Below are 12303 nucleotides of genomic sequence, written 5' to 3'. Positions count from 1 at the left end.
TAGGAAAAATTTTCAGATGAATTTATTTATTCTAATACCTTTATTTTCTATATTGAAAGCACATATCCCCACTATGATATTATATTTCTGGGGATGATTGCTCAGTGGTTAAGAGCACTGGTTGCTCTTCCAGAGGACTGGGATTCAATATCCTAGCACCCACATGGTAGCTCACAACTAACTCCAATTCTAGGGAATCCTACACCCTCATAGATGCAGGCAGAAAAAATCAATGCATATCAAAAAATAAAGAGAGAGAGAGAAAGAGAGAGAAATTAGGCATGGATGTGAATGCTATAAAAATAAATAGAAAGAAAGGAAGGAAGAAAAAAAAGAACAAGGGAGGGAGGGAGGGAGGGAGGGAGGGATTACACAGGCAAAGATGTGAATGCTAATGCGACCTCTCCTGGCTCAGACATTGCAATACAAAGCTCCTGCTTCAGCCTCTAAGGAGTCAGTCACAGCTCTCTTCTCTACCCCAGAGAACTGGCCAACCCATGCTGGGATCTCTTCCTTTGCCACAGTCCAGCATATGGATCTGTCTCACATATCCCCAGAGAAAAGAGATGGGATGCACGGGAAGTCTGCAGAAAACCACTTACCCTTCTGGGAGCCACTGAGGCAAAGAGGGGTCACCATCATCTGAAATCTTTAAAAAGAGAAAGAAAAAGGTTAGCTCATGGGAAAAATGGGAGAGTGGATATAGGTTGGGCAATGAGCAAAGTAGGCTACTTGAACCAACCATTTTGTTACAGAGGCAGGTTGAAGTCTAAGCCAATGCCCTATTACCTTGGGCAGCAAATGGACTGCTATGGTGAGCAGTACCTGACTTTCTTCTCCACAGTAAACGGAAAGGTCCCATGGTTAAGACCCACTGGGGACAGCTAGCTGCTGAACTCTTATCTCTTTATATAAGCAACTGGGAAACAGCAGGAGAAAGACCTTTCTCGGGATCCCAGGCCTTACTGGGCATGGCTTGGGGGGGGGGTCCTCAAACCTCAAGCTAAGTATGTAAAAGTAAGAATGAGTTTAGTCCCTACATTTTGTAAACTATCTACTAAAAGGTCATAGGGCAGATTAAATAATTGGGTTATTATCCTGGTGAATTTTACACTAAGTAAAATTTAGGATGAGAAGTTGAAAACTGAGGTACCAAACAATCAAGGAAAGAACAGCTACAAATAAAATAAAATAAAACTCACTTTTTAAAGGGTGCTACATAAAACAGGAGCACAAAACCGAACAAACAACAAGGAAATATTTTAAGCTGCGCAGAGAAGAAAGAGATTCCAGGGGTCTCCAGGAAAGCCATTGTGTAGGCTTTTGAGGAACAAGAAATCAGTATCAGCATGTCTGTGGCCTCCTGGCTTGCTTGCTCCTTCTACCCCAGCTACCCCAACTCCTTAACTATCCTGATGCAAATGAGCTTTGGAAAGGGGACAAAAATAGGGTGGTTAGTTCTGGATGGGGTGACAGACAGAATGAGGCTGACAGAACCATATGGGGAGCTAAAGCAGGGCCAACAGGTGATGGAAAGGAGGGCACCAGCTCAGTTGAACTTTGGATTGAAGGTCCTCAGTTAAACACCTGTCAGCTTGTCTAAGCTTTAACCTACCTGTGTGCTCCATCCCTATCCCACCTCATCTGCCTCCTGTCCTGGTCCCTAGTGGATGGCAGTGGTGAGGGGAGGGCTAGGAATGTGCCAACAGGAGAACAGTGAGTGAGAACGAAGGGAAACAAGTCTCCCAAGGAAGCTGGGGGCAGAGGCAAAGTGCATTGCTAGACCCTACCAACCAGGACACATCTTCCCTTTGGAAGCAGCTACTGTACTAAGCAGATTCTTACCTCCTTTTTAAAAAATTCTTGGAATTAGACATTTGCCAGAAACTACTTGGCTCCAGAAAACAGACCAAAAAATAAATTAAAAAGTCTTTGGGATCTAGGCCCAGATCATGAACACTTCTTGTGCTCAGAGAGGACAACAGTTTGCAGAAGCACAGAGCATGCATTCACAGCACACTGAAGGAGGGAGGGAGCAGGAAGAAGTCTAGCCAAATACTTATAGAAGGTATACTCAGAAGGTGTAACTGGAGAAAAGACAAGGTGAACATGAATCCTGTGCTTAACGTTCAGAACTCATGGGAACAGGATTCAGTGTTTGCTAGGCACCAAGTCACAAGCAACATAAATCCTCACTAATTCAAGAGCCAAAGCTAACAGGCACAGGGCATTAGTGCTTCACAAGGTTTGAGATAGCCATACAACAGATATACAGAGGCTTATGTCCAGAGAGAGGTCAGGGAGCCAGCTACAAAGCATGAAGCACTTTCATACTTAGGGTCTCAAACCCTAAAATATATCTGTGGTAGCTCCCAATCTCAAATATTAAGTATGTGAACATGCTGGGCTCAGCCAGGGCTTGGTTACAACATATGCCAGAGTTGGCAACAACAAGTAGGAAATGGACACACACTGTGCAAACTAGGAGAAGAGGAAGACAATCCAATGTGTTGCAGTGTCAGAATGAATATAAGTAGAAGCACACACATGCTATATTGAATGGGCATCCATGCCAGCACCCACACATTCTCTCACTAGGTTCCAGGGAAGGTGGCATGAGCACACACAGCATAAGCATGCATACAAACTTCTTTCTGGAAAAACAGATTATCTAATGTGAACCATAGCTCAGAGGCACAGGTCATGCACACATATACATACACACAGTACTCAGAGAGCAATAAAAAAATAAACAACAATAGGCCCAAATGACCAGAGGCACAACCTGAAGAGCTTCTTGCTTTCCTTCTGTAGGAGAGAAAGAGCAGGAAAAAACAAAAAGGGCAGAAAGGTTAGTAGATTCAGTTCTATCACGGAAACCCAAAAGGATGGCAGCTAATCCTAAGGGACATGGAGGAGAGGGACTCTGAATATTAATTCCAGCGAGGATTCTAGGAGCCATAAAGGACACCTGACTGGCTCCCAGAATCATTACTTCCTGGGTTGGTTGACCTGGCTTTTAGTCTGAATATCCAGGGGGTACTTGAATGCAAAAGAAAAGGTCTGCCTGGGGATTGCACTTGTCCTTTTCCTCTTTCTAGAGTGGTCTGTGTTGAGTCAGGGCTGCCTAGGTCACAGAATCAGACTCCTGCTGCAGGTAGCAGAAGCTGCTGAGCATACAGTACCTTCTTTCTTTAAAAGCCACAGGTGCTAAATTCATCCGTATATAAGTCCTCAAACCCTAAGCTTGGTGGCTGACCCCTTTCCATTTCACAGTGCAGACTTGGCCATGCACTTGCTCAGGGAGTCTGGGCATAGGACTCTGGTAGTCTGGGAGTAGGACCTAGAGTTACAGCCAGGATCAAGTTGTGAAGACCGTGGAGGTCAACTGCTCTAACAGAAATCACAGTGATGTGGACACTAAAACCATGACTCCAATCTGAGGTTTGACTACTGTGTATTACTTTCATAACAATATTCCAAGGGAAACGGACATTTTTAGACTGGTCAAGCAAGTCACAGCAGGAGACGGTCTCCTTTCCTTTTCACCAGAGACAACTCTGCTTTACAGGACCACATGTGCCCAGGTCCACAGGCTTCTTTCTCTGTGAAATCATCCATCTAGGCCCTTCCACTTTCTTTTCTCTACATTTGAAAAGTCCATCACTATCATGTCACAGACAGGAGAAACTAATTTATAAGTTCTCAACTCTATTTCTGATGGCCAAATGGATCACTTGTCCAGACAGAAGAATGAACTCAGTAATAGGAATCCTCCCAAATAGTGTGGCGCCAGGAAGGTGAGTGAGGATTGAAAGGCAGACACTTCCTGGAGCAGGAACAGAGCTTTCACATCCACACCCCACCCTCTTGAGGGTACTTTTCTCTCTGGATGAGAAAATCAGGCAAAAAATACTTTGACCCTATGGACTCAAACTGGAAATATTTCTTCCTTCTCCACCTCTTAAACACAGTCTAGATATCATACCATATTCAGACTACCCTCTCCCTGACCTCAATTTCTCCAAAACTTTATTCTCAAGAATAAAATACAATCAATTTATGGCTGAGGAAATGGCTCAGTGGCTAAAATGTTGTTGCACAAGCCTAAGGACTGGAGTTCAAATGCCCTACCTTTAACTCTAGTGTCTGGAAGGCAAAAATGGAAGGTCTTTGAGCAACATGGCTTGTTAAACTAGCTGTATTATCAAGTTCTGGGTTCATCTGAAACCTGTCTCAACAAACAAGGTGGAGGGCAATCAAGACTCCTGACATTAACTTTAGGCCCAAGTGTGCACATGCACACGCATACAAACACACAAACACACATCAATTCTTTAAAGATGTAATAAACTGACAAAGCCATCAAGCTCTTAAAGATTTGGGACATGCCCTTCTGTATATATGTTTATCTTATTGGCTGATGAATAAAACAGTTTGGCCAATAGAGGCAGGAGGATAGGTGGGACTAGGAGATGGGGAGAATTCTGGAAAGGTAGGCAGAAAGAGGAGAAAGGAGTAGCAGGAGACAGACTATGTGGAAATACATAGGTTTATAGAAATGGGTTAATAATTAAGACAGAGCTAGCCAATAAGAAGCCCTAGCCATCCATTAGTCAACAGTTTAATAATCAATATAAGTCTTTGTGTGCTGATTTGGGGCTGAGAAGGGTGACGGAACCAGGCGGGACAAGAAAACTCCAGCTTCATGATCCCAATCCCAAAATTATCCTCTCACACCAACTTTCTTGGACTTCCATATACTTTGTACAATCTCATTTTCTCACATAGTCAAAAATCCACATATTTATTTACTCAGTCTGTTCTATCAGCCTGACACAGCTTTTCCTGATGCTCATTCATGTAGGAGTCAATCAAGTCCTACTAAGGCATGTAAGGCCTGTTTATCTTTGTCCTCTTTTTAGTACTTACCATATCATGCCGTGACAAATTCCACCATGAGAATATGACAAATAAATACAGATGTTGAATCTTAACTGGATACTACTATCATTTGTAGCCTATCATTACACTAGTCTATTTGCCCCCTGGCTGCTGCCCTAACAGTAGTTTAAGCATACTTTCATATCGCTACTTAGCCTAGCATACTATTAATGGACTACTGGTTATGTTATGCTCAGTATAAATTCAGGATGTTTAAAAACATACACATACACACCACTACCACCACCACAAAAATACCTCCTCTTACTTCCTCATATCCAAGGCCTGAAATAATCTTCCCCCACCTAGAGCAAGATAACTGGATTCCTCCTTCTTTTTATTCAGTAAGTATGTATGGTGGTTTGAAATAAAATGGGCCCAAAGGGGGTGGTGCTATTAGGAGGTGTAGCCATGTTGAAGTAGGTGTGGCCATGTAGGAGGAAGTGTGCTATTGTGGGGGCAGGCTTTGAGGGCTCATATATGATCAAGCTACTTCCTGTAGCCTTCTGATCAAGATGTAGCCAGCACCATGCCTCCTGCAGACCGCCATGTCCTGCCATGATGATAATGACATAAACCTCTGAAAATGTAAGCCATTCCAATTAGATATTTTCCTTTGTAAGAGTTGCCATGGTCATGGTGTCTCTTCACAGCAAGAGGAACCCAAACTAAGACAGTATGGGTTATTCAATTTTCTGTAATCTATCTCCTAAATGTCTTTAACGTCTTTTCTTGAACTGTATTCTAGATTGACACTGACCTAATCCATACCCTCACTGCCTCTCATCTGAACTACAACAAGAAACTCTATGTCAGCTGTCTCTGTGGTTTTCTGTAGCCTGGTCTTGTCCTCTCTCTCTGCATCTGGATTCCAGTTCGGCTCAGTATTTAGCTGTGGGTGTCTGCTTCTGTTTCCATCAGCTACTAGATGAGGGCTGGTGCACAAAAGGACTTTGAGAGAACATTCCCCATGGAGGGATATTCTGTTAACCTAGAGGCAGAAGGGAGGGCCTAGTTCCTACTCTAAATGACTTGACAGATTTTGCTGATCCCTCCCAGAAGGCATCACCCTCCCTATGGAGTGGGGGGGCAATGGGATGGGAGGGTGGTCAGGGGCAATGGAAGGGAGGAAGAGAGGGAGGGAGGGGGGATGGAGGGAGAGAGGGAGGGAGAGGGAACTCGATCAATATGTAAAATAATAAAAATTAATAATATTAATAATAATAATAAATGATACAGAAAAACAAAAAAACTCTATGTTCACCTCTTTGGCACTGGACATAGTCCTCTCCAATTCATACTTCATAGTCTACTACTAAATACAGTTTTCCTGTGCTTGGCTGCATCAATGGCTCACCATGCCTTGTTATAACATATAAAGTACTTCTACATTTTTAAGTTTTGATACCATTAGAACTCATCCTTCTGCCTCTCCTTTGTATCTGTCCCATATGCAAAGGTCTCACTGAGTGTTGCCACTGAATGCCTACATATCTCCCTCTCATGCTCATGGAACAGACCAAGGCTTCTTCTCCATGGCTGAGCTCAAATATTAAAATATCTGTGAAATTCCCTTATTTGACTTCTAAGGGCAGAATAAAGTATCTCTCTAACATGTGTCAATGGTACCCACTCTTCTGTGTAGACTCTTCTATGGCAGTACATTATCAACAGTATGTTTCATTGTAGCTGTCTGTATAAACATCTCCCTTTATACTTCTTGAAAACTGTGAACTTGTGCATATGTGTGTATTTATAATTGTGCACACGTGTTATGCAGACACCAAAGGTCAAGGTTAGTGTTTTCCTTAATCATTCTACACCTTACTTTTTAAAAACATTGTGTGTGTGCGTCTGTGTGTGTGTGTAACATACACAAGTATTCACATGTACCATAGTATATATGTGGAAGTCAGAAAATAAAATTGTAGGAGTCAGTTCTCTCCTTCTATCATGTGGTCCCAGAGACTAAATTCAAGTTGTTAAATTTGGTGGGACGTGCTTTTACCCACTGAGCTATGTTGCTGGTCTTATTTTTAGAAACAGAGTCTTTTGCTGAACTCAGAACTCAAAATTTAGCTGTATTGGATGACTAGCAAGTCACCTCTCTCTGCTTCCACAATGCTAGGATTATAGGGGAATGTGCCTCAGGGCCTGGTGTTTTATGTGAGTACTGAAGATCAAACTCAGATTCTAAAGTCTGTAAACAAACATTTTATCAAGTGAGCTTTCCCCCCACCTGAGAACAAACTTCGTCAGGACATCTTGTAATCAAGGAATCTATTAACATCTTGAGAATAAGTGTGATACCTGTTTAGCCAGAAGGATCAGCAAATCTTGCCCTTGAATTTAGCAAAAAGGAATCTATACATTTCAGAACTTAGAAAACAAAAGGTTTTTCTAAGAAAATTTCTCTTGTCCAGGACTAAAGAAAACATGTCAGAAGCCTGTATGTACCATTTTCAGAGGTAGAGGCAGAAGAATTAGTCCAAGGTTATCCTTAGCTACACAGTGAACTGAATGCCAATGTAGTATACAAGAGGCTCTGTTAAAAACAAATAAACAACCCCCACAAAAGCCATTTTTAATAAAAAAAATGATAGGGAGGTCTCATAAATAAGATATTTAGGCAGAGACCTGGAAGAAAAGAATAAAAAGAACATTCAGAATCCTTGAAGAAAGTATTTTAGGTGTAGTGTACACAAGTGTGAAGTCTATGGTGAGAACGTAATTGGTGTGGAAGAACAGCAGCTTTTCAATGAAGGGCCAGTTTGAGCCTCCCAAAAGAACTCTGATTTTCATTCTAGGTGAGATAGAAAATCATTCAAGGTTTTGAATAAGAAGTGATGTGATCTTTTATAGCAATTACTTTGATTGCCGTGAAAGAACAGACTGCAGAGGGACAGCAGGTTAAAGATGGAGACCAGTTAGACTACTGCAACAAGCTAAAGGAGAGAAAATGGTGGCTTAAACAGAATGAATGTGATGGAGGCAGAAGTCACTGCTTAAAATGTAGTAGATATGGATGGGTTCACAAGATGGCTCAACAGGTAAAGGCACTAAGTTCAACCCCGGGAATCCACATGCTAAAAAGAAAGAACTGACCCCTGTAGGTTGTACTCTGACATGTGCACATGTACACACACACAACACACACACACACACACACACACACACACACAGAGAGAGAGAGAGAGAGAGAGAGAGAGAACACGAATGAATAAAGCTAAGGTAGAGAAGTATAAATGGCAGTTCTGACCCACCTGGCCCCTCAGCCATTTTAGCCCCAAATAAACACACAGAGACATAATAATTACAAACTGTTTGGCCAATGGCTTAGGCTTTTTATTGGCTAGCTCTGTCTTGATTATTAACCAATTTCTATTAAACTGTATATCTCCATGTGGTTTTGGCTTACAGAAGAATGTTCCAGCATGTTTCTCCTTCAGAGGCTATATGGCGTCTCCCTGGTGGCTCCTCTGCCTTCCTCTCCCCAGAATTCTCCTTGTCTGGTAGACCCACCTATACTTCCTGCCTGACAACTGGCCAATCAGTATTTTATTCATCAACCAGTAAGAGAAACATATGTACAGACGGATATCCCCCATCAGAGAAGACATAATTTACTAATGGATTGGATATTATTTTGTGGAGGGGGGGGAAGTCAGGAATGATCAAAATTTACTGTAAGGAAAACTAGACACAATGCAGTTGTTGGGGGAATTGATGAGAAAGATCTAGAGATTGGTTTGGGATGTTATCTCAGACACCTGTTAACTTCCTAATAGTGATACTGAGTAGATGTGGAGTGATATCTGTGGAAGCTCTGGACTTGAACTATAAATCTCATAATGACTATAAAATGCATAAGGTTGGAAGGTTATCACTTCAGAAGTTGATGTGAACAGTGAGAAAGTAGCAAGGTTGAGCCTTAGGGTTGTAGAGATAAAGAAAGATAGGCAAGCATAACTTATGGAAGCCAAGTGAAAAGAATGTCTCAAAAAGAATCGAGGCAAAAAGGCATACAATTGAAGAGAAGGAATGAGAGTCCAAGAACAACCCCTACTCTCATGCCCAGTTCATGTCTGACAAATGTCATAAGGCTGTTTTAGGGGAACCAAATGGTTTAATAGATTATGCTGGACAAATAGATATATATAATGCATTACAGTGAGGTTGAACCATTCTGCGAACCATGCACACACAACTACAAATGGATCACAGACTTAAATATACTAGCTAAGACTACAAAACCCTCAAAAAAACAAAGGATTCGGGACAGAGGAAATGGTTAAAGCAAGTGTCTGCTGTGCTGTGCAAGCACAAGGACCTGAGTTCAGATCTCCATCTATGAAAAAGGCAGGGCATGCTGGGGATCTGAATGCATGCCTTTGATCCCAGCACTTGGAAGGTAGAGGCAAGAAGATCTCAGTGAATTAGAGGTTAGCCTGATCTACAGAGCTAGTTCCAGGATAGCCAAAGCTCTACACACACACACACATACACACACACACACACACACACACACACACACACACCTATATTAAAAAACAACAACACAAAAAACAAACAAATCAATCATGGTGGCACATGCCTGTAACCTTAGTGTGGGCTGGGTGGGGTGAAGACAGGCTTATCCTTAGAGTTCACTGGCCAGACAGTCCAGCTAATCAATGAGCTCTAAGCTCAGAGAGACCCTGTCTCAAAAAATAAAGTTGAAAACAATAGAGCATTGTTTCTTAATCTTCCTGATGTTATAAACCTTTAATACAGTTCCTCGTGTTGTGGTGACCCCATCCATAAAATTATTGTGTTGCTACTTCATAACTGTAATTCTGCAACTATATGAATCACATTTGATATGAAGGATATCTGATAATGCAAGCCTCATAGGTTGAGAACCGCTGCAACAGAGGAACCGATCAACATCTGGTGTCATATAACCTCCGTAACATTAACACACAGCACACACTCACATACAACATCCACACATGAAATATTAAATCTTTGTGATTTTTATTAAACTATGGTTTCTTAGTTTTAATAGCAAAACCATGATCAACACAAAAATGTCAAAAAACTGAATTTTATGAAAATTCAAGACTTATGTGCTACACATCAATTATGATGGCTATTATTACATAAGAAAAGAAGCATTAGAGATCCTATGGAGAAGTTAGGATTCCCATACACTGTTGATGGGGATATAAAGTTATGTACTTTACCAACTGAACCATCTCTCCAACCCCTCATCCTTTAGGGTATTTTTTTTTTTTTAAGAATTTTATAGGTTTGGGTTCATATTTAGGTCTATGGTCCATTTGGAATTGTTTTTGCTTGGTGTGTGTGTGTGTGTGTGTGTGTGTGTGTGTGTGTGTGTGTACGTGCATGTGTGTGTTTAGTTAAAATATAACTAATTAGAGTTTTTTGTGCTAGTTAGGGTTTAATTTCACTCTTGTGCATTACGCAAGTCAAATTGTCCATCATGATTTATTTTATTATTTTATCCTTAAAAAAATGGCCTTAGGGGGCTGGGTAGATGGCTCAGTGTTAAGAGTATTAACTGCTCTTCCAGAGGGCCTGGGTTTAATTCCAAGCACCCATGTCAGGCAGTTCACAACCTCCTGTAAGGTCAGCTACCTTCTGACCTATACCAGCACCAACACATATGTGGCATATACACAAGCATATACATGATTTTTTAAAAAGCAGTCTTAGAACTTTTATCAAAGTGTTGTTGGACATCTTCCACTATGACTCTCTATTTTATGTTTTAGTTATGGAAGTGAGGAGAGACCCTGTTTCAAAAAAAAAGAGGGTAGATCCAGGTAGTGGTGTAACATGTCTTTAATCCCAGAACTTGGGAGGCAGAGGCAGGCAGATCTGAGTTTGAGGCCAGCCTGGTCTACACAGTAAGTTCCAGACAGCCAGAGCTACACAGAGAAACCCTGTCTCGAAAAACCACATTGCTATTAATAATAACAATTAATAATAATAATAATGTAGACAGTCATAGTGGAAGATACAGTAATCCCACCTCAGAACATACACTCAACACACACCTTTATAAATATAGTCAGAGCAGCACTTATCACATCAGCCAACAGGAAGATGCTACCCAACTGTTCACAACACTAAAAGACCACTGATGCCAGCCCAGACTACTATCATCAGCAAAGTGTTCAATCACTATAGATGGAGAAACCAAGATATTCCATGACAAAACCAGATTTAAACAAAACACATATCCACAAATCCAGCCCTATAGAAAGCTCTAGAAGGAAAACTCCAACCCAAGGAAGTTAAATACACCCACAAAAACATAGGCAATAGATAATCCCACTTTACAAACAGCCAAAAGAAAAATGGGGGAATCCACACACAATACCACCACCACTACCAAATCCAAAACAAACAAGAATTAACAATCAATGGTCATTAATATTCCTCAATATTAATGGTCGTAACTCGTCTATAAAAAGACACAGGCTAACAGAATGGATAAGAAGACAGAATACATCCTTCTGCTGCACACAAGAAACACACCTCAATTTCAAAGGCAGACGTTACCTCAGAGTTAAGAGTTGGGAAAATTTTCAATCAAATGGACCCAAGAAACAAGTGGATGTAGCTATGCTAATATCTAATAAATTATATTTTAAACTAAAATCAATCAGAAGAGATGAAGAAGGTAATTTCTTATTCACCACAGGAGAAACCTATCAAGATGAAGTCTCAATTCTGGATATCTATGCCCCAAATACAAAGGCACCCAAATCCGTAAATTAAAATTGCACACAAAACCTCACATACTTATAGTGGAAGATTTCAACATCCCACTTTCACCACTAGACAGGACCACTAGACAGAAACTTAACAAAGAAACAAAGGAATCAACAGAAGTTATGACCCAATTGTGTTTAATAGACATTTATAGGCCACATGGAACCTTCTCTAAAATTGACCACATACTCAGCACTATAGCAAACCTCAATAGGTATAAAAAAATTGGAATAACCCCCTGTTTCTTATTAGACTACCATGCTTTAAAGTTAGAATTTAACAACACACACTGCCAAAATCCTACAAACTCATGGAAACTGAACAGTTTGCACCATTCCTGGGTCAAGGAAAAAATAAAGAAATTAAAGATTTCCTAGAATTCAATGAGAATGAAGACACAACATACCCAAACTTATGGAACACTTTGAAAGCAGTGCTAAGAGGAAATTTCATTGCACTAAGTGCCCACATGAAGAAACCGGAGAATAGTCACATTAGAGACTTAACAGCACAACTGAAAGCCTTAGAACAAAAAGAAGCAAACTCACCAGGGAAGAGTAGATGCCAGGAAATAAT

General features: G+C 40.9%; 1 protein-coding gene across 7 annotated transcripts in view; it reads right to left on the bottom strand.

Moving 5' to 3' along the window:
- Unc13b (unc-13 homolog B) overlaps positions 1 to 12303 on the bottom strand; it is a 207763-nt gene that overhangs the window by 33520 nt on the left and 161940 nt on the right. For all 7 annotated transcript variants that reach the window (XM_051187633.1, XM_051187639.1, XM_051187635.1 and 4 more), the window contains one exon: positions 603 to 649. In XM_051187633.1, the coding sequence (XP_051043590.1) occupies positions 603 to 649 (47 nt within the window). The remainder of the gene's footprint in view (positions 1 to 602; positions 650 to 12303) is intronic.

This window comes from Phodopus roborovskii, unplaced genomic scaffold (assembly GCF_943737965.1).
Source record: "Phodopus roborovskii unplaced genomic scaffold, PHOROB, whole genome shotgun sequence".
NCBI lineage: Eukaryota > Metazoa > Chordata > Mammalia > Rodentia > Cricetidae > Phodopus > Phodopus roborovskii.
This window is presented reverse-complemented; position numbering and strand designations above follow the sequence as displayed.